The sequence below is a fragment of the Photinus pyralis genome, unplaced genomic scaffold (assembly GCF_008802855.1).
Source record: "Photinus pyralis isolate 1611_PpyrPB1 unplaced genomic scaffold, Ppyr1.3 Ppyr1.4_LG3a, whole genome shotgun sequence".
NCBI classification, from domain to species: domain Eukaryota; kingdom Metazoa; phylum Arthropoda; class Insecta; order Coleoptera; family Lampyridae; genus Photinus; species Photinus pyralis.
The window spans coordinates 3,760,109-3,787,356 of NW_022170509.1; the positions used below are offsets into that span (position 1 = coordinate 3,760,109).

Consider the following 27,248-nt stretch of genomic DNA (forward strand, 5'->3'; position numbering starts at 1 on the left):
AAATTTTTTAAAAAATTGTATTTATAATACATATACAAATTGTGCCATTAAAATTAAAATAACAGATTTAGAACGTAACAGTAACCTACATGAGAAACTCAAGTTTTGGAAAGAAATTTCAATTATGTCCGTCAAAAACTATTTGCACCTCTAGTAGCGGACTAGAAAAGACAGTCACTTGTAACCGTTATCGTAAACCTAGTGCAAATAGCATTCGACATATAAAATACCTATAATCAGTAATGTAGTGAGCTGAAGTACGTATAATGGATAAAAATTAGCAAACTTGTACATAGTAGCGTGTGAAACAGGTCTAACAATCACTAACGAGATCATTGATTATTTATACAACATAACATCTAATAACAGTAGTAACATTTCACAGAGTTGATGATTTATCTCCATTGTACTTATGTCCATATATTCACAAAGATATCCCTATTAATAAATAGCAATTACGTGCGAGTAATTCTATTCATGCTAAGAGGGACAAACAAGTGCAAATACCTATATCAAACATATAAAAAAAACTACGCTCAACTACAAACTACATTTAAATTACTTCAACAATTTCACCTAATTATACAGATATATGCTTGAAAAAATACACTGTCAACAGCCCTATGTGTAACACGCAAACGGAGATAATAAGCTAGGAAAAAGTTTCAGTTCACTTTTTATAGGTTTAATTGAAAATAAAATTTAAAATACGGGTCGGCCACTTCCGACTGAAGTGTAATACGTCAGGTCCTACAAAATCACAGTCTGTCTTTTCAATGCAAATAAAGTAGCAGGTCCAATTTTACGAAATAAATTACAATAGATCAAGGTTTTGTACCGAGTGGAAGAGCAACTCGAACAGTTTGGTCTGCGCGCGCATGTGTACACTATTTCCTAAGTCTTAGAGAGCGTTCGTAGAAGAGATGGTGACTGCTAGATGGAAATGTTCTTGTGTTACAGTGTGTAAGGTTTGAACCTGTAGAAATACTCCTAAGATTACGCCAGATACACTCATCATTATTGACTAGACGTGTGCTATGCTTCGAGTTGGTCTTTCATTTGGTACGTAGTAAAAAAATGCGAAGCCTTGATATCCACTTTTGAAACGCAAGGTATATTAAGGCAGATTGTTAAAATTTACTTAATACAAACTGCGTCAATAGCCAAAGATTCACGATTTGTTTAAGTTGAAAAATAATCCTGTTACTTCATTTAATTAGTTTCAATATTTTAAGATAAGACTGTTGCGTCGCTGCAGGGCCCTGTAATCCTTGTCATGCAATAACGGGCAGATAATTATTATAAATGGGCCATTTTGCAAATAAAAATTAATATACAATGGTTAGTAAAGAAGCTCTAAATCTGAGAAGGTTAATGAAAACAGTCAAGCAAATATGTATACGGAACCACTTAGTTGCAGCTAGCGTTGCTAGTATTGTCTAAAAAACAAGAAGTAGTTTTTGCTAATCTAGTACACGGAGAGGACCGAAACTAATAACTAGTAGCACCTTCGCGTGAAGTTTTTAATGTTCACACCGATGCGTAACGAAGTTGAGATTGCATCAAAAATTTAAGTAGAAAACAAGAAATATGCACAATAGAAGTGATCAAATTAGGTGCAATTCGTAAGTAGTTTAATCGAAATGGTACCATAGGATCATTCTGTTCAAAAATTATATTTTGGGGTAACAATTAATATATGCACAATTTGATACTAAAAATGATATAGAGTGGTTGTACTTTTTACGTATAAGGCAACCTTGATATTAATACCATATGTACCTTCATATGGTTATCAACTCATCTATACAGTTGGACCATCCCAGTCCAGAAAACAGCTGATAAATTGCCATCGCTAAGCTTAACTTATTGCTTTAAAAATGAATAAAACAGGAAGAAGGGGAACTATCACAACTGCTTTTTAACCTTAATTACCTCTAGGCCCTGCCTATATAGATATAAATATACACGCCAAACATTCTATAAAATAGACATTCCGCAAATTGACTCCATTTTAAATATTCGTTAATAAATAAAATGGAAATGAATAAACGATCAATTAAACTAAAAATTAAAACTATGTACAATATTTTGCGTATAACCTAATTACGTAACTTTATACAAAAAATGTACAACAATTCTATTTACAATCGATTATAAATTGTTTAGGATAAAATTCAAAATACACTTAACAACTATTAGAATTTAAAATAATTTTAACGATAATCGGATTTTTAGGCGTCATGTAAAACAAAATTGTAAAAAAATTTAATTTAAAAATGAGGAAGACTAAAACTTATTGCACTCGAAAAATACAACTAACTATTTGAGGACACTTTGGCAGCTTCTGTAGGAGTTAGAGGGCTACTTAAACTGTTTGCACTCCGAGGTGTATGGCTAGTTTGGGCCATCAGTTTTTGCCGCACTTCGCGTATTTTCAATTGTAAACTACCCTTATTCGGAAAGATATCGACGTGCTGAGCTTGAAAGTTCGAGGTCGCCTGCGAAGATGGGAAAAACGTGTGCTCCTGAAATAATTGCATCACCAACTGACGTCTTTGTTCCAATATCTTTCGATGTCCTTTTTCGGCGTCGCGACCTGTTCCAGGTGTTTTCGGAGTTCGAGGGGAGCTCGATTCGCCCACTTCAGAAAAATCTATAATGTGCAAATTTCGTAATTAAATTCTTCTTCGGAACAGCGTTGCACGGTATGATGTGTACTTAAGATCTAATGGTAGACAAAAACCACTAAAACTTTACAGCAAAAGTAAAGATGCGCAACTGCGGAAAATCTTGTATGCCATGTCCATAATCTAAATCCTAATTTTAACCTGTAGCCTTCAGGTTAGTCTGTTGCAGAGGAGTGTATATTGTAGTGGAGAAACACGCGCAGTGGAGTGGAAGCTCAACTGCAGTATTGAGGATCCTTGGTTCGAATCCAGGTTCAGGCATAAACATTTGTAAATATTTAGTGGGGTGAGAAACCCTTCCACTAAATAAAAACATAATATTTTGCTTTTTGCTTTAAGAATCATCTCCATGTTTCATGAAAAAAAGCAGAACTTATGCGCATTGGACCGTAAACAACTACAGCGGAACAGGATAACGGCATAGAGGAGGAATTTTCCCTTAAAATCCAGTACACATTCGCAATTTGTATAGTCAAAATGTTTGAAGATGCATACAAAGAAATGCACTCGGATCAAAACAGTTTTTCTTTCACCATTGCCAAGATGGTTAAGAGGCTTTATATACAGGGTGGTTCAGACCACCCATTGTAGTGCCCCGTTTAGTTGCCCCCCTACCTCCCAAAGCCTCTGGATTATAATAGGTGGACGGGTGGTCTGAACCATCCTGTATAAGCGTAATTTTAATATGTATAAATGACCAGTAGTAACATTATCTTAAAAATACCATTATATACAGGGTGCTCCAGATTGAGTTGTACCCTGTTTGTCATTGGAAATTATGTTAAATTCTGTTCAGAAAATATTGGACTCAAAGAGAAATTGTCTAAAAAAAACAAACCTCAATCAAAGGACAAGAACGAAGGTATCAGCGTTGCCAAATGTATCAAATATTATATTGTACGTACATTATTATTGTTAAAAAGTACTTCTGCTGGAAATTTAGGTTTGCAAAACTCTATTGCTAGGACCCAGAGAAATTTATTATTAGTAAAATCGTTCACTGAAGTACATACATAAAAGCATCTTTCGACTACCTACTGAAGACCTACCTTTGATATTTTCTACATTAAAATCCGGGCCGAAAAATGTGTTTCCAATTATTCTATTTCCCGAAACAGAAGCGGTCGATGGCAATGGTGTTTCCCCCTCACTCTCCTCATCGATGGACGATCGATGACCTGGTGTTAGGTTGCGCTTCTTATGATAGCTGGAAAACACTCTGGGACTCGAAGAAACGGCTATGGCACTAGGAGACTGGCATTCTTCGGGTTTAAATTGAGGTAACGATGAAAATTTCTTCTCAAAATTTACTTGTTCCAACACCCTGAAAATTACTCTGAGAGTTACACTCACTTTTGCCAATTGGGAAAAAACTACCTATCCATTCCGTCCTCGATGTTCTTCTTAAAAAAGCTCTTTCTTGTCGACGGAGACATCAAAGAAGAATCTAACTGAACGGTATCGTCACTACTGCAAATTGTCACACTTTCCGAAGACACATTGCTAGTGGCGTTACCTACGGCTAAAAAATGAAGTTTAAACCCATACACTGAGCTGTAGTCTAAAAAATAGAATAGTGAGAAAACCTTCGGGATTGTCGTAACACCTTATATTACACTACTATAGGAATAGTGTCCTGGCTTTAGATGGTTATTCTAGAAAAACTCCCAAGATTTGTATGAATTAACCATTGATGGTTTCTACATACGAGTATGTTAATTTCATTCTATTTGTAGAGTTTTACATGAGCACATTTACAAAAAATTTTTCTATAACTTAGATGCATTTTTATATTTTTTTATAAAAACGCTACAGTTGAAATATGGCAGTTTATACGCTTACTATACATGAAACAGTTGCGGGTTTTTTACAAAAAACACGATCGCGCGCATTTAAAACGTAAGGCAAACCGAAATAGACCAAATGTACCAAATTCTTGATAGAACAGCTTCATAGACAACCTGGTACTCCTCGAGGATGGTATCTTTGCACGACGATAACACATGCTTGATGTGTTCTTCGACATTCAAAACTATCCGATGCTATCCTATAATCAAAACGATTTTTGAATGGTGAATACAGGGAAATTTGGCAAACTTCATTACGTCAAATTCAGGTGAAACTAGGGACACACTGTCGATATCTGGTGTGATCAACAATGGTATACCCCAAGGATTGTATCATGAAAAACTAACGACACATAACTTCTGTCTTCCCAACAACTTCCAATTGTGAATTCTTGTGTGGGATACTTGGTGACTTTATTAATCGAAAAAAAGATCTCTAACATCTCCAGACTTATATCGCCCAATGTTTAAGGATTTACAACATAAATACATAGGCTGCTAATTTATCTACACTGATTTTTGTGACGAGTGACGTTACTCTGGGGTGGTCTCTAACAAAATGGATCATTTTGTTTTGTTAATTGTATCTATGGTAACTAAAACCGATCAATAAAAATCGCTGACCTGAATTAAGAAAAAGAATGCACTTGCATTTAAAAAATACCAAAGTTTGGGTCAAATCTCGAAAAAGATGGGGCAAACATTTTTGTTACTACGCCACTGGATTCTACTTAAAAATATATAAAATAGCAAGTTTTACCTTTTTCTATCTTACATGGGTAATTGTAACATGATAATGTTCCAAAATGTCAAACATTTCGTTTTTACCTTTGATTATATACTACTGGATAGTGCATTCACTTAAAATGTATGTTCCCAAAAAAGAGATAGACTTATGTTTGTACCAAATCATTATGCGCATGCTTACGGGATAAACTTCGCGCGGGAATAGTCGGACTGTTGAAATCGTTACATCTATTTTCGGAGTGAACATTTACCTTCATGTTAATTGCATATTATGAACTATTCTCTTTACAAACATAAAAACTACGCAGAATTACCACGATTAATTAAAGGTAGAGCCCAAATAACGTATAAAGCAAATAAAGAAGCAAAGCAAAGAATCAGCTGTTGTTATACGGACAGCGCCATTAGTTTCCGGTTTATTAACACCTGGCATGCGCAATTCGAATTGGTACAAACTTTTTCTTTTATCTCATTTCTTTTCACTGAAAAATTATAGCTATCTGGGTTGCACGAATTGGAACACGGGTTGTACTCTTCTATCATTAAGAATGCGCTATCCAGTAGTATATAATCAAAGTCTTTTACGCTGTATCTCAGAAACAAACCTAGGTAGCGGTAAAAAGCATAGGGAAGCTTTGACCTTCAGTGTGATTGGTTAAAACACGAGTCAGTATTACGCTGAAACATAAAACGAGTGACGAATTTTGCAAGCTGGTAGTTTCTATTGCCAACTAAACTCTTGAAGTGTCATTAGCTGTTAATGTCAAAGATATATTTCTGTTTGCAGAGCAGTATTGGATATTTCTACTTTACAATAATTTGGTGCCGTTTTATATTTTTCCTGTGTGTGCTTATCTTCAAACACAGCGCCATCTACTACCTTCTTATAATGAATGCAGTATAGCTAGATTAATTCTGTTTGTGATATTAAGTTTCATAAAAGAAAGTGGCCCAGGGTCGGGAAAACCGCAAGTTTCTATTTTTAAAAATAGCTGAGATACACTGCAATCTCAACCAAAATAGGACACACGGTACATACACAGACGGAATAAACGTTATTCTTTAAAAGTTGCTTAAAATGATCTTAAACCTCGACATTTGACGAAATTTTGAAACGTCTAAAAAACGGTGATAGCTATAGCCACCTAGCGCAAGCTAGGCAGCTAAAAATTTATAAAATATAAATTGTAGAGGACTAATTCCTCGTAAGACACTCGGGACCGCTAAATTACATGATCCCATCCATTTGTGCAAAAAAGATTTTTTAATTCTTATACTATTTTTTAGTATTTAAGAATATGCCAGCAGCGCAAAACTGATGAATGACTGGACTGCACGCTAGCATCTCACGCAAATGTGTGACGTTACTCTTCTGGATTGGTCCCTAACATTTCAAGGAAGACACTCATATTTAAGTGAGCAGTCTCCATAAATTTTTTCTATCTATTTCGGTTTGTCAGCGCGATCGTGATTTTCGTAAGAAAAATCCATAAGACTTCCCTAGTGGAACTACATTGCATTAATCATAAAATTGAATCACTTTGAGGGTAAATAAACTGCTAAAGAGCATCTAAAAAAGCGGCCGAGCACCTCAGTGTGACCCTACGGGTCATTGGATTTCACCCATTTTCAATAGGCTTATTACTTGGAGCATATAGGTCAACTTGAACCAAATCGGTCCAAGCGTTTCACAGTTAGCGTGTTCACGGACAGACAGACACCATTGACTGCCCTATAAAGCTTGCATCGCTTTGCTCTGCCGCTTAATAATTCAAATAACGTTATAATAATCCCTTCTCTTGCTAGTAGATACTAGGGCTGCACGATAATAATTACAAATTCTGCAGAGTACTCTTAGTTTCAAAATTTCCATCTCACTCACTTCACCCCCAAACATTCAGATGATATTCAAGAAAGTCTCACTATCCTATTCCACACTCTTGTACTTACCCATCGATTGTCTCCTTTGTAAAGGTGCTCGACCTAATTGCGCGGGCGTCGGCGCGAGTTTAAATTGCTTGTCAGGCTCTGCAGCGGTAACGATCTCACCTGTTGTATGTGGAAGAATAGGCACTTCGATTGGTGAGCTAGCCAAAAGTTTATCATTCATGATTAACTCATTGTCGTCTTTCCCTGCATCTAAAAGACACTCTCAATTGTCTTTATTTAATCAATGACTAATCTTACCATCGTTTGTGCTATTTTTCGTGTTATGCGCATTGTTAAAGGGAATCGAATTTGTATGATTATTTATTCGATTTTGTGATTGACTGACGATGACAGATTGTGTTGTCGCGGGTTTTGGCACAAATTGTAAAGATTGTAAGGTTACATTGCTGGCGGGGGGAATTTGATAGGAAGGTTGCTGCATGTAAACATACTGAACATCCGAAGCAGATGACACAACCAAAAAGGGATGGGACCGCTCGCTATCACTTGAAAGGCAAAGTGTTGTCTGTTGACCGTTTAGAGAGGGATTTAGTAATGTTAACGTTACCGGTTGGTTGCCGTGATTATTACGTTCGCTTACTTGAATAACGTTTCCAGATTTGATTTGAGGTTTGAGGATGGTTAAGGTAGTATTAGGTCTTGTGAGTATCGTATTATTTTGAGAAAGAGATGAGGTTACCCATTGTACACCCGTCTCCGATAACGACTTGTGCAATGGTACATTCGTCGTTTCCGGTTTGGGTGTAATTATAAACGAGCTACCTGTCCAATTCGGAGATTCTACATTGTCAAATTTAGGTTCGGCTTTCACTATTTTCGGAGACACAGGCATGGTTTTAAATGCCCCTCCTGTCGGTTGAAAACCGCTAATCCCCGTTGGATTGACAGGCGAATGGTAGGGGTATCCGAGCATCGTCGATGTAGCAACGACCGAATTAAACTTAGGGTTACTTTCCGTTGAAGGAAGGCGGGCTTTAATTGGCTTTGGGCGGCAGGTTATTTCGGTAGAATTACTAGAAGAAATTGGGCTAAACCGTTGCTGTGGGAAAACGCGAGTTTCGATTGGGGGTTCGAGATCACTGTGCGATTCTGAATCTGAATCGGTTACTTTCTCTTTACATTTAAGATCTATCTCCGAGGACGGTTCTTCACATATAACCATTTGGTCTTCGTCAGAGATGTCGCCGAGTCCTTCCTGCTCGGAGAGCATTTGGGCATTCTGCACGTCACTAACTGGTAAAGGCGAGTGAGGCGTTCTCGGACTGAGTGGGATGTCGCCGATATCGACGCTTTCGCCAGTTGAACCTAATTTGCTACGACCAGAGCCTGTCGACGATTTCCGTCGATCTTTACTACACCTGCAAAAATGTTTGTATTAAAGATTTTATTCTAGGGCATTCTTTGATTTAACAATATTTTACTGCAATGACAAAAATGACCTAGAGAACCAAACCTCATCCTTCCCCCCTCCTTTCGATTCCCCAATTTTATATGTGGTAGCATGGGGGAAGGCCCAAGGCAAAAAGTGGGAACACTGAGGTTTCCATGCGGCAGATATACGTCTATATGCGGGTGAGGCTGTTAAATTACTCCTGGAAACCCACCTTCCAGGCTCTAGGGACTGCGTGACTTCAGACTCACCAGTGTAAGGCTGATCAACCGAAAAGTAGGTGCCCAGGTGGTTATCGAGGGATCTCCGAGATGGATTTAAGAGTGCAGGACCGGGCTCCTCTGCTGAAGGGTCTAGAGCTGCTGCTCTTACATTTGAACAAGAACAAGAGAGATAATTAATAAAAAAAATAAAATAAAAACTCTTTAGAGCCCCCTGGCTTTAGGGTATACCCCCGAAAGTTGGAGAATGGTACCTACCTAAGCCGGTTCGTGCCAAATATGACATGGGAAAGGATTACAGACCAATCAGCCTATATCTCTTGAGCAGGCTGGAGAAGGGAATGTCTGGCGGGAGGGTAACCCTGGGAGAGTTTCTAGTATTGAGGGTGCGTTTAAGAACACCACGTTCGATTCAATTAGTGAGGCTGCTGAAGGCATTGATGGGTCAAGTTGGATCCGCGCCATGCTCGGAAGCAGTCATTATATTCTCAATTGCGATGACGGAGATGAGCTCATGGGTTATTAGAGGATGTCCGCAGGGTAGGGTGTTGTTTCCACTGCCATGGTCTTTCCGTTAACCCGGAAACAAACAAAGTTGTTCCATTTACGAATAGAAGGAGAGAGAACCTTGATGGGCTCACTTTTCGAGGACGTCAACTAGGTCTGACCAGGACAGGGAAATATTTGGGAATCATTCTCACTTGGAAAGGGTACATCGATCGAATAAGCAAAAAGGCCCTGCATGTCTATGGTCATGAAGAAGGCTCCTGGTTGTACATGGAGCTTGAACCTTCGACTGGTATATTAGCTTTACACTGTAGTGAAAAGGCCAATAATACTGGTGCACTTGTATGGTGGCCTGCCATATCCAGAGCAGCTGGGCAATGTACAGAGACTCTTTTGTCTGGGTGGAGTCATGAAAACCAAGCTATAGGGCAATCGACAGGAAGCAGCTAGTAAAGGTGCCGAAACTCGCCTGTCGGAGACTCACTGGAGCCATGAAAACCAAGTCAACTTTGGCCATGAAGGCACTTCTGGGACTAGACTTAGCTGTGGAGGCAGAGGCTCGGAAGACTTCCATACAGCTAAACGATTGGAACAAGTGGAAGGATCGAGGCAGAGGAGATCGACAGAAAGCTGACATCAGTTTCTACCTTGGTCAGCATAGCACCACGCTTCAGGTAGAGGTTAGCCATCCTGTGCACCGGAGAACCTACGTAGGGGTTACTGTAATAACCATATGCAGTGACAGTCAGGCAGTGTTGAGGACCATGTCACCAGACAGATTACAGTGCTTGATTGCAAGCGAACTCTAGATAGATTAGGCAAGTCTACTAGGTTAAGCTTGATCTGGATTCCCGCGCACTATGGAATAGGCAGTGGTGGAGTCTTCATCGGACCCAAGCCTACTCTAGAAATTCCTCCCTTTACTGTCAGGGCCAGGATTAAAGACTGGGTAGGCTCAGTGGCAACAAACAACTGGATTCAGACCTTTTTAATAGGGCCCCTTGTCAATTCTGGTTCTTCTAAAACTGAATAGAAGCCAGAAGAGGAAGATCATTGGTGTCCTTACAGGGCACTGGATGGTCAACTATCATCTGCACAGCATTGGACTTGTAGGAGAGCCCACCTGCAGGTTCTGTGGCAAAGTAAATGAAACTATCGCGCATGTGGTGCGTCACTGTGATGCCTTGATCAGAGACAGATCAGCTCTTTAGCAACAGCTATCTGGAACTGGGGAGAGTGAAGCCAACTTAGGGTAAAGGGTCCTATCCTTTATTGAAAGGAACAGGCTCTAAACCTAGTTGCAAAAAAAGGGGGTAGGCATCAATTGGCTGAACGGGACGGCACGTGACGTGAGCCGCGGGCGGTGTTTCCAAGCCGAGCCACCCGTCAAACGTGTCATTTTAAAAATTTGAATACTAACCATTTCCATTCCGGATGCGCTTTGAAATGCGCTTCTTTCACTTCTGACGCAAGCTCGTGATACTTCTTCTTCTCTTCCGGTCCCAAAGCGTACCACCACTCGCCGAGTATTTTCGAAACAGTCCGATTGTCTTGGTTAGGATGCTGCTGATGGACTAAGCCGCGATGCCTCTTGGAAAATATCATAAACGCGTTCATAGGTCTTCGGATTCGTTCCTTAGTCTGAAAGATTGCATATATAAAAGAAACTAAATTCTGAGAACCGACCTTAGATAATGTGCTGTCTTTCATGGTGCTTTGTAAGGAACTAAGCGATTGACTTCTACGTTTATTATTTAGCGTGTTATCAGTCATGCAGCCAAGACCTGGAGATTCGGGCTCGAATACGTCATCATCTTCCTCAGTGGTAACTGGTATTGGTTCCGGATTATCGTCCTCATCTATAAGATCCAGTACCGGAGCTGGAACTTGAGATGCAATTGAGGTTAGAGGGGGTGCTGATAATGGAGGTGACAGTTCGGAAGGCGGAGGAGAAAATTGAGCTGAACGTGTCGTAAGTACAGGTACAATGGAATGCCAAGGAATTACGAAGGTTGATTGCGAATTTTGGAAAAGGGAATTTTGTGAGGTGGTACTTGATACTACGGTAGTTGTTGCACATGACGTCGATGCCACTTCTGGCTGTAATTGAAGTTGAGTTTGCACCGGCGGAACTCGCACTATAGATGATTGGTCTTTATTATTGACAATATTTATTCCTGATAATGGGACTAAAAATATAAATTATCAATTGAATGGTATATACATACACTTAAGTGTTCAACCTTGTTCTGTTTTAACAATAACTGGAGAAACCGTCGGCGGGTTCAATGCGGATGTTGGTGTTTGCAGCACACGTTTCACTACAGACTGAGACGCTGCAGGTAAAACAGGTACTAACTGCGTAGGATGTACAATTACAGGTAATAATCCCGCTCCACTTGTCAAATTACCTATCGTTTCAGTCGAAGCCACACGAATTGTCGTTGTTTCAAGAGATTGATCATTTTGTACCAACTAAAAGAAGGTTATATTAATGAAAAGTGACAACTCAAATGTAAGGTACCTTCCGTACAGTTTGAAACGATTGATGTGGCTCGTCGTACTTAATGACATCGTGTGAATCAGTTATGCCGCAATACAACGAATCTGTAAAAACAGTTCAAATTTGAACCGTCAATGTGAAATAAACATCTAACCTGCAGGTACTTGAGAATTCTCAGATTCCAAAGTTGATTGGTTTGGTGGGGTAGTAAGCGCGTGTTGCAAAATGACACTTTGTTGCTCCGAAACAACAGGCGTACTCCACTGCCTAGGGTTTGGAGAAATTCTTATTACACTAGTTCCTCCCTGGTTGGGCCTAACCAATTCGGGTCTAGAAAGAACGTTATTAAAGGTAATGGCCATGTGCATGTTGTTAGCAACACAGTTATCAGAACAGAAATTGACCTAGTAGATAATTAAGTGCCATAATTCTATTTCCGGGCCTTTTTTTTCGGAGAGGCACGTTTCGAAAATATCTCGAGAATGTGACCGCACCTATTTTTGGGAGGTAGTGTTGCTAAACACTTTTTATTTTCCTGATTTTTAAATCATGGGTTCCCTGTAGGTAGGCAATCACAAATTAATAATAATAATAATAATATATATTACGTGCTTTGCAAAACAAAATAATACTTGCACTAGTCAAAACAACAAACATCAATACATTTAACATTGAATAGACTATGGGTCGTACGCGTATTCTACATGCTGTGATACAACGTTAGGCAAACTAGATAGAATTCAAAATCTTGCCATACGGTACGCCCTAGGTGCCTTCCGAACTAGCCCCACTAATTCCCTACACGTTGAGGCTAATATACTACCACTTCCTTTTCGCCGTAAGCAGCTGATGGTTAACTATTACTACAAAATTCTGATAAATAGGGAACATCCGAACCACCAGGAATTTGCTGAAAATGTAAGAAGGGGGCGTCTTGATAGGTGCAGACCTTTGGGTATCAGGGCAAGGGAAGCGATAGCAGAACTTGATTTGTCACACCGGGAGGTCTTGCATCTGTCAAAGACAGCACGCCAGACCCTTGTGAAACGGAGAATGTGGGAGTACTGGGAAAGACAATGGGCAAACTCAGAAACTGCTCTGAGAAAGGTTAAACCGAATTTAGCACCAATGTTTTTAATAAGTGCGGCAAGAATTGACCTGGTGAGGATATACAGATTGCGACTGGGACACACTGCTATCACACATGAATATTTACTTTCTAACTCTAACCGACCCCAGTGTGAAAACTGTGAAGTTGATCTGTCGTTAGAACACATAATGTGTCAGTGCCCACGCTACGAACAACAAAGAAGGCGACTCGACATTTGTGCAACAGTAGAGGCAAACTTAACAAGGGAAAAGTGTAAAATACGCTAATCTTTTTTAAAGAAATAGGACTCCTTAATAAAGTCTAATACTTTTAACTTACCTCGTAATAAAGGCCAATAGCCTCAGCAGCTGACACCTAAGGAGGGGTTTTAGTGGGTATACCCAATATTCGGGGGAGCCCCCACACTTTGTGCGTAAATGCATTTCCCCTCCTAAGAAAAAAAAAAAAAACATTGAAAATTAAATGAAGGTAGGTATAGTAATCTTAAGGAATTCCTCAACAGAGTAGAAAGCCTTTTCCTTAAGGAATTTCTTAACCTTCAGTTTACAACTCGGAAATGCTAACTCTTTTACATCATTTGGCAGGTGATTGAAACATTTTAAGCCAATAATTTACCGTTTCAAAAAATTTATAAGCCATAGTTTTTTCTGGCAGCTATTTTTAAAATTGCGGTTTAGCGAATTTGATGGAAAAAACGGGGTGCGAGGAAGGAAAAGAACGAAATGGCTGAATGAAAACAAGAAAAAAATTTACAGAATGTGCTTTATTATGCATAAAGAATACCTAAATTGGTGAGGGAGGTGAAGGGGCTATGTTCACTTGCCTCCTCCTAAATATATTTAAGGATAAGCAGAAACATCGCATTTTAGCGCATACTAAGAGTAAAATTTCGAGGGGTAATTCACCCTTGAAATCAGGTGTACGCAAATACTGAAATCACAATGAAATCACCTGAAATCTCCTGAAATCACTTGAAATCACCTGAAATCAGTTTGAAATCAGTTCGAAATCTCTTGAAATCCAACCAACGATACTTCTTTCAATTGAATTTTAAACTTATTACGTACCATGATTAGTTACGATCAGTATACGCCCTTCTTTAAAATTATAAGCTGTTTGCTTACGCATCAAATAAAATCAAGGGAACTAAGTATATTTTGTGCTCATTATTGTCATAACGAGGTCAGTAATAATGTGAGGGTTGTAAGGTAATTACACCGCACTTAATATCTGTTGTTAGCGTATTTTCCCCAAAATGAAAAATCGTTATTGGCTGCACTTTGACGTCCGTCCGTCCGTGCGTCTGTCCGTCACACATACTCCTTCTAAACCACTGAACCGATTTTGGCGATATTGGGCTCATTTGAAAGGGCTTGGTCCAAGGATTCCGTGCATACCCATATTTTTTGGTTTTGCGCATGCGCAATGTCAACAATTTGGTTTAACGCATGTGCAATGCTAACTTTTTTATTTATGAAGATATTTAAATTAAACTTTATATGTGAACACTACGAGTATAAGTAAAGTGAACGATATTTTCAAAATGTTTTGCGCATGCGCAATGCCAACTTTCTTATTTATGGAGGGATTTAAATGAAATTTTATACATAGGCATTTGGAATACAACCAAATTTACCGCCATTTTCCAAATTTGGTTTTGTGTAGGATGTACAGTGCCAACTTTCTTATTTATGGAAGCAATTAAATGAAATTTCATACATATACACTTTAAATAAAATCAAAACTAACATCAGGTTTAAAATTTGGTTTTGCACATTCTATAGCCATACCCAGGATTTGCGTTGCTATATTTGTTTAATTTATTGTCAATAACGAGGTCAGTAATAACGTGAGGGTTGTAACTTGTAAGGTAAATACACCGCACTTAATATCTGTTGTTGTTATTAATTTTCACTCATTATAAAAATGTGATTTGAACTGCCGAGCAGAATTGTAAATTGACAGATTACATTTAGCTTTAGCAAAGTGCAAATTATTTATCTCTGAAATAAACCCTTAAAATCTCCTTTAAAATCTTTACAATAGAGATATTTTCTCGGATATTTTTTCTTACTTATTGTATTTAGCCAGGTATTGACACATATTATTGGAATGAGTCATCGTGAAATATTATGGTTGATTCAAAAAATAACAAATCGCGACCTAAAGCTGACATTGCTGCTTTGTTTTGATAAACAAAGATTTGCAACGTGTTAGACTGAAACTAAGTAATATCTGTCGCCGTTGTTGGTGGTTTGGTCTCTGGTTTGCCAATTTAGAATTAAGTAGTCGCACTTTACTTCTTATGGACAAACATGTTAGTGTTGTGAACGAGGTTGTGTTTTTTCAAAATTTTTTACAGATCTGGTGTGTTGTATGTGTACTAAGACAGTGAACAAAAAAAACTTGAAAAAATGGATTTCAGCAGTGGGCTTGCCTGTTATGCAGATATTGAGAAGATAATGAACATAACATTACCTTTACATATAAAAAAACTATTAATTATTAATGGGCTCAATAGTGATGCAAGTATAAAGGATTTAAACGTAACTGACATTGATAATGTTGAAAAGTTTGTATAATTTAAAATGACATCCCATTGAAATCCCATTGAAATCACACTGAAAACACTTGAAGTCATCTGAAATCACTTGAAATCATCTGAAATCATTTGAAATCAACTGAAATCACCTGAAATCATCTGAAGTCTTGAAATCAGTGTACATGATCTCATCGAGTGAATTACCCCTCGTAAAATTTAGTACAAAAATATGATAAAAGAATCAACCAGATGTACCAAGTGGCATAGATATCAGCGACAAAATACATAGTGGGTGGGGGCTACGTATATTTGACCCCTCCCACATTTATTTTCAGATTTCTAGAAATTAATGGCGCAAAAGTTATTATCGATGGTTCATGTGAGTACATAACGAGCGCAAAAATTCATGCAAGTCTGAAGATTGAGGTTAGGTTCCGCGGCAGTGGATAAGGCATATTTAAGAGTTCAGCTCATTTAGTACAATGAACGTTACCACCAGAGCCTTGTAGAAAACTACTACCTGACAGTAAAAGGAAAAGACATTAACTGCTGCATGAAAAAAATATTAGATGGCTCTGCCTGACTACATCAGGGATCTGGAAGACGCGCAATTCAGAAGAAAAAATCAGAGCATTTCTCAGTGCTAAAACTTTTAGCAGCATTGAAGACTACTTTTACCACCTGTATGATGAGATTTGTTAAAAACGAGCGCTTCAAGATATTGATCCTTTAAGCCGAATAAAATTTCTTTTTGCGACGTTGAAAACAGCTCACACAATGATTAATCTAGTTCTGTTAGAAACATACAGTGAGTTTTTTTTTAAATGCGAACATAGCAGTTTGCATGCAATGTAATTTCCCTATGTTCGATTTAAAAAAAAAACACATCAATCTATGAGGTGTGCGCGGTTCACATTCCCAAATCGCGCAACTTGTGTGACTATGAACAGCAACTCTAATAGTCTTTATGATGAAGAGCACTCGGTAAGATTTTTTTAAAGAAGCCATGTGAGGCCATAGCAACTTTAGGATACATTTTTCTTAAACTTACGATAACTTGACCTCACAGACCACGCACTGACACCACAACTCATTGTGAACCAACCTTCAATTATTTGTAGGTCATGTGCACCTGGTATTCTACTAATTTGATCTATTCAATACATAAATGAAGTAAAGAAGAAAATAAATACTGAAAACAAATACAATAAATGTTCAAAGTGTCCTCCTTGACATTCTAAGCAATAACCTAACCGATTTCGTACTTAAATTGGACGGCGGTATTTTTAAAAATGTGACCGTTGTCAATTGTATCTACTGCTCATTTGAACTACTCAATAGATTGATGTGTTTTTTTTAAAATCGAACATAGGGAAATTACATTGCATGCAAACTCCTATGTTCGCATTTAAAAAAATTCACTGTATGTAGCGGACAGAACTCTAAAAATGAAGTAGCAATCAATTAGAGCCTAATTATACACTAGGTCAGTTTTTGTTCTGCAGAACACTACCAAGACTTTTTACCTGATAACGGGTTGATATGGTGCCGGTACATTGTAACCTGGCGGTCCTGGAGATGTGTGCTTCAGAAGTCCATGAGAATGATTACTAATGGGCATGAAGACATTTTGCCTAGACCCGACGGTAATTGGTGAATGCATAGTTAAAGGTGACGACCCTTGACAATTCGGCGAAAAGGCGGGTGTCGCAGAACGTGAGCTACCCAGTGACACTAAGTGGAGAATTTTAGTAATCTGTTGCGTTTTACAGTTGAAGCGCTTACCTAGCATATTGGCAGCTTCGGTTTCATCTTGGTCAAAGCGGCCTGCTATCCTACGTTCATTGCAGTTCGGAGAAGTGTCAGAGTCACGGGATGTGTCTTCACCTTCTCCTTTGCTGCTTGAACGAGGAAATGATGGGCCACTCCTCAAATAGTTACCTTTGAGACTCAAGTGTCTCGAGCAATAACCGCGACGTTGTGACTCCTTACTGCAACCATCCTTTGAGCAAAGTCTCCGCCACTGTTTACCATTAAACTTTTTCCTAATTCCATTAGGATTAGCAACGACATCACCCTTTTTATACTTATGTGGTGTAGCTGCTTGACTACGTGGCGTAGTCGGTTGAGATCTAAGCGTAATGCTGCTTGAAGAGCTTGCCCTACTTTGCATACTACTGCGTTTACTGCTTCCTGATAGTTTCGCATCAGTCTCGGATGGAAACATGATGTCCTCCCTTCGCAATTCATCCTCACTTTCACAAAATTCGTCACAATGGCGTCCGTTGGATAAAGGGGTGCAAGCTGATATCCGCGGTGGGGAATTGGAGATGTATTCCGTTTGAATTGTAGGAAGGACGTCGTGCAGTTGCAAAGGGAACTGTAGATTTTCTAGTTCGTCCCACCACGGCGGCCGAAGCAGTCTTAAATCTGCCCTTTTCACATTTATTTCGTGAGGCCTATCTCCTAGTACCGCCACTGCAAAGCGAATCGGCTGCCCTTCAAGTATCTTACACACGACGCCTTCCACGAATACGGCTTGGTCGTGTCGCACGCACACCCTCGTCCCTAACGTTAACTGACTCACATAAGGGCTCGCGTCACCTATCACATCGTAACATTCACTTGCTAACACGTCCGTGAAACACACTGGTTTATTTTCCCTTCCATCGAATTCTACCGTCAGCTGAAATGTGTAATACAATTAGGAAGTGTTGGTCATATAATGTTACAATATTTACAACTAAAGTGACAGTTATAACAACTATAACTTTACAACAGCACTTTACACCCTACTTAACCAATTGCATGTAATGTGGACTTTCCTCACTGTAGCAGACCATTCAAAAGTTTCTCCCAACACACTTTCAACGACTATCTTCATTTAGGTGCATAATGACAAGTGATAAAAAACAAACACGCAAAAACTCCTTGGGAAGTACCATTAAAAAAGGAAGCACATTGTACAACACAACAAGCAAACAATAATCACCTCATAGCTCCGTAAATGACATTGCGTATGGAAATCCTGAATAACATACTTGTTTGCCATACTAATTAAAAAAAAAAACAATGAATTCTATAATAAGACATCATAAAATATCATTGTCTAAAAGTACCTATAATGATCAGTTTTTGAGAAACTGGATCAACCAGATACCTTTATGGAGCCAATGGGAAGTGAAAGAAACTAACCTTCTCCTACATATGCAAAATGAAGCCTGCTACAAGGTCTGAGTGCTGAGATCTCAAACCCTCAGACGGGCGGATGCGGAAAATACGCTAAAAATACAATACGAATATATCTGATTTGCGCATGCGCGACCATTTTTCACTTACTGTCATCTGTACATTCTACCTGCCAAATAAAACACAAAGTCTTAAATGTACGAAGGACTGCAATATTTTTAATTAAAACTGTGACGATTTTCCACATTTGCACGAACATCTTGTGCAGATTCAAAAAGAGCACGGAAAGGACAGATGATGGTCATCAACATTTTATATTTATTTTTATTTCGTCTACATTTTGGGGGTGGGCAGGGTTTTCTTCTACCAATCACACCTAAATTCAAAAGTCGCAGTCAAGCATCTATTCAATTACGACTTGTAGTGAATGTTCGGGACAATTTTTTGAATTTCTCAAAATTTGAACAACATACAACAGTTGTTTCTCAATTTTTTCAAAATTTTCTATATTTTAAAAATTTTAAATTTTTGTATACCCCTAACTTTACAGCGGTTTCCCCCTCCTACGTATTTAGGCAATGCGTTAAAAAGTTTTCCAAACGAAATTGATACATTTTGTGATTTGAGTGGGAAATTGCTAACACTCCGCCCACTATAAGATAAAGGCAATAAAAAAAAAAATAGTAAGCCACGAATTTGAACCATCCTGTACAGTAACTGGAATTTTTACCATCACCCAAAAATGCAATAAAGCTGATGTGCCCCAGGCGAAAGTATGGCGGACAGAGCTCTAAAACGAAACTACCCCCTTCTGGTATAACAAAAATTCCAAGAAAAATTCATATTAAACGTAAAGATAACAAAGTTCAGATTGTCTAATAACAGACGAGTAATTATAAACTTCTCCTACACTATAAAAAGATAATGTACATAATATGATATCACGCAATTGATAACTTGATTATGAAATTACTTCCTGAGAGGTTAAAGTATAATTTTTTAATAATTGCTTAAAATTAGTTTAATTACAAAGAGGTTAATAAGGCAATTGCAAAGTTGAAAGGAGTACAACAGTTAGGTATTATCAACGATCATTACTTTAAATAAATATTATTACGTATAACTTGAGTGTCATATTCTTATCAATGTACAATGCGAAAGTTCATAAAAATGCCACGGGATACACCACTGTCACCGACACCGTTACAATTATAGTAAAACATCCATTCAGGTCAGGGTCGCAGATACTTAAAGGGGGAGAATTGAATGATTGACAATCTTAATACCATGGTTCCTACAACCCTCATTTCACTATAAAATGGTGTATCAGCAGTTGACATGTCTTTTTATAACTACATAGATATAAAACAAGCAATTAATAATATGTGATGATATTTAAATTACAGTTAAAAAAATGGAATAAAGATATCTCGATAATAATAAATTGCAGAATCTTCAATCTATTAATTATACTTAAGTAATAAAGCGAATAATAAAAATATTGGCGAAACTACTAGCACAATTTTTTTTTTTTTTTTTTTTTGAGTTGGATCCATCGTTCCTCGAAATGGGGGTTGAAAATATATTATGTTATCAAAAATCTCTAAACCTTCCCCATATAGTTTTATTCGTTGAAGTTTTTTAAAAGTAAAAGCGACTATAGTTTCGGCGTACTGCCATCATCAGGCGACTAGAAGTGTATCACAATATAGCAAATTTGAAAACAGTGAAATTTAACAGGAAAACGGTAAATTACAAACGTTGAAGACGAATAAGACGAACATGTTGTTTTTTTTAATTATTAACTGGCCGAAGCCAAGTGAAAAAACCTGAAGGGTGGTTAAAACGGAAAGGTTGTCCTAAGTTTCAAGACGAATTATTATCAAGCCTTGTTAAGACAACCATCCGGAGGGTTGAATTTTTACATTAAAGGTTGAAAGTTGGATTAACACATTTCAAAAGAACGGGGGGAAAAAATAAACTTATAAAAGTATTGAAACTATTAAGATGACTACATAAATTATTTAAGTAAAGTTTAAATTCGAGATCATGCAGACGGCATGTCTCGAAATGATTGACAATAATAGTTTCAATACTTTTATAAGTTTATTTTTTCCCCCCGTTCTTTTGAAATGTGTTAATCCAACTTTCAACCTTTAATGTAAAAATTCAACCCTCCGGTTGGTTGTCTTAACAAGGCTTGATAATAATTGGTCTTGAAACTTAGGACAACCTTTCCGTTTTAACCACCCTTCAGGTTTTTTCACTTGGCTTCGGCCAGTTAATAATTAAAAAAACAACATGTTCGTCTTATTCGTCTTCAACGTTTGTAATTTACCGTTTTCCTGTTAACTTTCACATCGCCTGATGATGGCAGTACGCCGAAACTATAGTCGCTGTTATTTTTAAAAAACTTCAACGAATAAAACTATATGGGGAAGGTTTAGAGATTTTTGATAACATAATACTAGCACAATATTATTAAAGTGTATTAGTAGGACTCGGCTCAAAAGTATGTCAAAAATTGTTCTCTCCTGGGTCAGGAGAAAACAGGGAAGTACAGGCATTATCAGGCAGTACTCGTGAAATGTAATAATAATAAAAAGATGCTAACTTATACAGGTTGTAACAAGTATGTAAAAAAAATTGATGATCAAAGAGAACAAGGCAAACTCAAAAACGAGAGTGCGAAAAAAGTTCAGATCTTGATGAGATTTTGGTACCCCAACATATTTTATGAAGTTTAGACCATTTTCGTGGTCTAACCAAGAATTGCAGTAAAATTTTTTTTTCAAAATTTTTTTAAAAACCCCAGATACCACCCCTAATAAAATTAGAATAGTAATAACCAAAAGCTGCAAGTTCCATCCTTCTATCTCTTATGGTTCCTGAGGAAAAAATTAAACAAAAACAATTTTTGGAACTTATGAAGGTGTGACACCCAAACAATTCACTTTGGGCCGTTAATATTTTACATTGTCATTGTTGCACAGGGATCCAAGTAACAATGGTACATGGATGTGTCGGAAAGTAATAAAGTGTGCGAGAAAAAAAAAGGAAACATGGTGTCCAAAACAAAGAAACCGAATGGCCTTTCGTTTTGTGAATTTTCAAAAACTTGATATCGTTTGAAAATCTTTTTAAACTAATTAAATTTCCCTACCAAAAATGGATTTCAACAATTGTTTACACTCGTACCCGAGCTAATACCTAAACAAAAGAATGTCAAATTCGAGGGGTTGATCACAAGGAAAATTCTTGTTCCTCATGCTTAAAGGAAATAAGAAGAAATTCAAAGAAATTCTGAGGAAATGGAAGAGATTGAAGCAAATTTGGAGGAAATAAGGAGAAATTCCAAAGAAATTCTGAGGAAATCTAAAGAAAATTCCCAGGTAATCTAGAGGAAATTTTAAGGAAAAACGGTTTCTATAGAAAAACTGTTGGGAAGTATGTAAGAAATAGGCGAAATTAAAGGAAATTTTGGCGAAATAGGAGGAAATTTCCTCGGAAATTTCAAAAGAATGATGAAATTCTAGGGAAATATTAAGAAACTTTGAGGAAATCTAGAGGAAATTCTGAGGATATCTAGAGGAAATTCTGAGGATATCTAGAGGAAATTTTAAGGAAATAAAAGGTTTCTATAGGGAAGTAACCTCAGAAGTAACGTGTACGAGACTCATTTCACGTTAATTCGGAGAAATTTTGTGTAAATTTGGGAAAATTTAAGGCATTGCTAGGAATGGCGAAATTAAAGGAAATTGTGCCAATTTTTAAGCAATGAAGGAAATCTTTTTTCCCCTAAAATAAGTCGTGATCATCCCCTTGGTCAAAGTATCCACGAAATAAATTTGTACATTAAGAAATCTACTTAATTCCAAAATTATTTCACTAAGGAATGGAAAAATCGAGGGAAAAATGATATCAACATGCATGTTTTATAGAAATGCTGGTCATTTGTAGGGCTAGGATTTTAATGACGTTCAAAATCAGCGAAAATGCAAAATAAAAAATGCAATTATGACTTAAAAATCTCGCAAAAATTTTAAAAAATGACATTTTATTGATTGCAGTATTTAAAAATTTGGCAGTAATGCAATATCGAGTGCAATATACTTACGTCGATAAGAGGAATTCATCTAAAATAGTTTCAGGTTATGGCACTTCTGGTTATACTGGAACACTCCTCGGAACACCCTATATATTATTTCATTTTTAGATTCTGTATAAAATTCTCTACAGGATGTTATGCAGGTATTCAGGGAATAGTACTTGTCAAAATAAGGAAAAAATGCAAATGGTCGTTATCTTTATACAGGGCGGCAAAATTCCAATTTATTTTCTTGTATTTTGCGCTCGATTTTGCGCTTTCTCTTTCATGTTGTGTGATAATTGTTTAAAATTGGATACATCAATTATTTTTTAGAATCTCTACAATAAAGTATCAAAATAGTGGGTCACAGTATACAGGGTGTTACATTTTTTTCTGATTTTGACAAGCACTATCGCCCCCTGAAATATTTGCATGACATTAATAAGAAAAAGTGTTTTCTCGAGAAATTTTGGTGCAGTCGATTTTTGGTAAAAAAGGAAGGTTAATCACTGCTTTTTTTGGAGCCCCGAAGACAAAATTATCTCAGATCGACCCGGAAAAAAAATTTTCTTATAGAATGTGGCCTGTAGAATCCATAATTTCAAACAGTTCCAAGATTGGGCTACTAGTTCAAAAGTTACAGCCCTTTGAATTTTTTTTTGGTTTCTAGTCTATAACTTTTGATTGAGAAGTCTGATCGAAAAAGTACGAATTGATTTGGATTCTACACACCCAAATTAATAAGAAAAAGTGTTTTCCCGAGAAATTTTGGTGCAGTCGATTTTTGGTAAAAAAGGAAGGTTAATCACTGCCTTTTTTTGAGCCCCGAAGAAAAAAATTGTCTCAGATCGACCCGGAAAAAAATTTTCTTATAGAATGTGGCCTGTAGAATCCATAATTTCAAACAGTTCCAAGATTGGGCTACTAGTTCAAAAGTTACAGCCCTTTGAATTTTTTTCTAGTCTATAACTTTTGATTGAGAAGTCTGATCGAAAAAGTACAAATTGATTTGGATTCTACGCACCCAAATTAATAAGAAAAAGTGTTTTCTCGAGAATAATTATTATTATTATAATAATGAATAATTCAGTATTCCTTCATTGGTTACAATCGAGGTTACAATATCGTCACTGCGCAAATAAATACCATGTATACATTGCATGTATAATGTTAAAAAAAGATAAATATAGGGTGTTCAAAAACTAACATTAAATCTCGCATTAAATATTGAATTGAAAAAATCGTTAAAACTAGGTAGGAGCCCCCGATTTGTTTCGTTATTATTAAGCACAAGAAATAAGAGTAACTGTATAGTATATTCTGAGGCATATTCCAAAAGTTTTCAGTTACAATCAAAATTGAAAAAACATGCGCTATTGTCTGTGCATCTGTCGTTATCGTAGCGAATGCTCTTCAACTGCTCCATAGATCGTGTAGGAATCAAATGAAAGTTTACCTACTATCTGACGAAAACCTCCCCTTTATGGTCCAAAGCAACCCTTTAAGTATTGGGTGGAGAAGGGGTTGGGGGTAGAAAATTAAATTAAGTAAGTAAACTTTGATCGATGGGATGAATCAAGACCGTTGAGTAGAGGTCGATCGCAGGATCGTATAATGACGTGCGAGGTGAAGTGTAATGTCACTCGGTCTCGACCGTGCAAGACAGAGATTTCTGCTATAGAAGCATGCGCCCAGATGTTCTTAGAGAGTAACCTCGAAGTAGGGCCACTTGGCAGGGGGTGCACGGAGGAAGAACTTCCTCTGCATATACTCTACCACTGTGGTGGAAGAATGGTGGATTTCATCATCCTAAGGGAATGCGACTAAAACTAGAGGGTACAATAACCCTTATGGTCGCAGCAAATTGACCTCTGCAAATAGCAATAATAAAATGTGTCAAAATCGTTATTTACGCACCAGTTTTGTTTGGAAAATGTGTAAACTCTGTAGCTTAATGTATGAGATGTGAATTTTATGGATTTTCAATGACTACGTGCGTTTGAACCAAAAGGTGTACGATTATCTTGATGTCAAAAAGTGAACATTTAGAAATAAAATTGATACAATTATTTATTTTAAATATAGAATGGTACTCGGAATGGTACCAATGTGCTTTATAAACCTTGTCAGTTACGATTAAAATTTCTGCTTGTTGAAATATTCTTGAATCTCCTCATGGGGGCTTCATTTTTTCTGTTTGAAGGAATCTTGAGTTTCCAAGACAAGAATTACAGCTATATTTTCCTAATGATTATTACCTACTATATGGACACATTATAAGGTAGTGGAAACCTTTTACGTTTTTATTCAAGTTGGTCTGGGCATGCGCAAACCTTATTATTAAACGCATGCGCATATCATTTATTAATGTCATCCACAATTAAAAATTTTTTTTTAAACGTTTTAAGAGAAAATACGTCTGGAGACCCTTGAAGATTTTAGAGGAAACTTTCTTGTACGCTATACATGTCCAAATACCAACGAAGAAGTCTCATCTTCCTATGAAGCCTCAGTGTTGAATTTCAAATACACATTTCTTTATGCAAAATGCCCTAAAGAGGACGTTCCAAAAACTGCAATTACAACACCTTTTGGATTGTATGAATTTTTATATATGCCATTAATGATCGGAATCCTTTTTACATCAATAAAAGTATTTTATCAAAAGCTCACCTTTATCAGAAACGTTTTCCGAAAAATCCTGGTGCTCATAAAACAAACCTTCATTTTGGTAGTGTTGACAAACAAAGAAATTATACCTACTGTTGATGTTATACAGCTGATTAGGAGATATATACATAACAATCACCGAAGCGCCATTATGACATCATGCCGAAGTACAGGGATTTCAAAAGATTTGTCTTGTCAAAGCGAATAAGTCAACGAATGCTCTCAAGGTTGACAGTTTGCAGTCCAATGATCTTTCGAAAATTAAAACTTGCATACATTTCCACATTTTAATAATAAATCAGAGGTGCAACAGGTCTCTACCGAGAGAAATGCAGTAGCCCTGTCGACCCTAATACGAAATCTTACTTCTGAACAATAATACTCACAGTGTTCCCGCTGGCTTGACGAATGACACCGGGATAATACCAATCTCCTTGCTTGGCGAGCACGCGATGATCGCACCATTCACTGAGATCTATATCGAACTGTTTACGTATGACTTGCTCGTCGTCGATCGGTCGAATTGAGCAGGAGTAATCGACGGCGGCGATTTGTGGCGGCGCCGATATCGTGCTCTGCACGACCGAGACCGGTACGCAAGCGACATTGCCGATTTCTTCGAGTTCGGAGAGATCAAACTTTCGTTTCTTTGGTACTTTTCTTACTTCGATATTGGATGCTGACATCGTATTTAATGTAATATCCCTCGAATCCGAAATACTTCTAGTTCTTCGTTTATATTCAGCTATAAACATTTTTGAAATGACTGTGGAACTTATCGTAGTAGTACGAGTATACGTATATCATATTGTTTCCGTAGTTAAATCACACAACACATAATTTAGTAATTCAGTCTTTTAATAATTCACATGGTGCAATTCGCACAGGAGCACTGAGCAATGAGCATGGCCTCCTTCCATGCCCAAGTAACCTGAAAATCCAAAGGTGGTTAAAATAGCACTTTTGTTTACATTGAAAACGTTCACTTTTAAGTTAAAAGAAGTCATTAGGCATGTTTTGGAATGAACGTCCTAAGTACCTGTCATACCTACATCAATTTGTAAATAAACATGTATCTGTCATATGGAGAAAACAAAAGAATTTTTCGCCTTTAGCCACCATAATCCTGGGAATTTACGAAGATTTGCATAAAACGGTAGACTCGTAGGGTTAACGAATTATTTTTCTTTTTTTTAATTGACGAAATAAGTATAATACATGAAATAACACCCACGAGACGCAGACATCAAGCATAACCCCCCTTATCACCCCGACACCCGCGATGACGGTCGCGTTCGCATCCGTATCTGAGTGTGTATAGAGGAAGCCTGATTCATACCGAGCAAGAGTAACGTACTCCAGAGGACAAAAATTAACACTACGAGGTTACTCGTTTATTTTCAAAAAGACCGATCAATCAAAAGTGCAAGGGATTTTTGTCCACTCACATGCTTCGGGTAAATTTAGACGATTTGATTTGCCTATGAACGAGTTGGGAATTTTAATTCCTTTGTTTTACAAACGAAGGGTACACAACAAAAAGCTACGTGAACAATTCCCTGAAAAACATTTATTTACATAATTGCGGTTATTCAAAGAAACAATTAGATCAATGTCAAAAAATTGCACATAGAACTTAATTATCTCTTTACTAATTAAAATCATCACTTCGTTATCATTAAATATTAGAACGGTGTTGTCAAATAGATATCCTAGAATATCAGAATTGCCGCGTACCTATAGGCAACTACAATTACACCTTCGTTATTGCGGTTGTCTATCAAAATATAA

The 27,248-nt window shown here is 37.3% G+C and overlaps 1 protein-coding gene across 5 annotated transcripts; it reads right to left on the reverse strand.

The window, feature by feature from the left end:
• Positions 1-26,945, reverse strand: LOC116166053 (putative transcription factor capicua). Of its 5 annotated transcripts, XM_031480877.1 has the most exons (14): positions 26,510-26,943; positions 25,844-26,388; positions 17,294-18,194; positions 17,035-17,242; positions 12,010-12,185; positions 11,877-11,959; positions 11,596-11,827; positions 11,039-11,541; positions 10,773-10,993; positions 7,472-8,592; positions 7,235-7,423; positions 4,068-4,212; positions 3,740-4,026; positions 1-2,656 (listed from the first exon to the last, which is right to left on the reverse strand). In XM_031480877.1, exons 2-14 carry the CDS (start codon positions 26,210-26,212, stop codon positions 2,319-2,321), a joined length of 4,773 nt encoding a protein of 1,590 aa, XP_031336737.1. In that variant the 5' UTR covers positions 26,213-26,388; positions 26,510-26,943; the 3' UTR covers positions 1-2,318. The 5 variants fall into 5 exon arrangements, with proteins under 5 accessions (XP_031336737.1, XP_031336738.1, XP_031336736.1 ...); XM_031480878.1 differs by having other exon boundaries at positions 11,886-11,959; positions 25,844-26,945; XM_031480876.1 differs by having other exon boundaries at positions 25,844-26,943.
• Between the last annotated feature and the right edge of the window lie 303 nt (positions 26,946-27,248).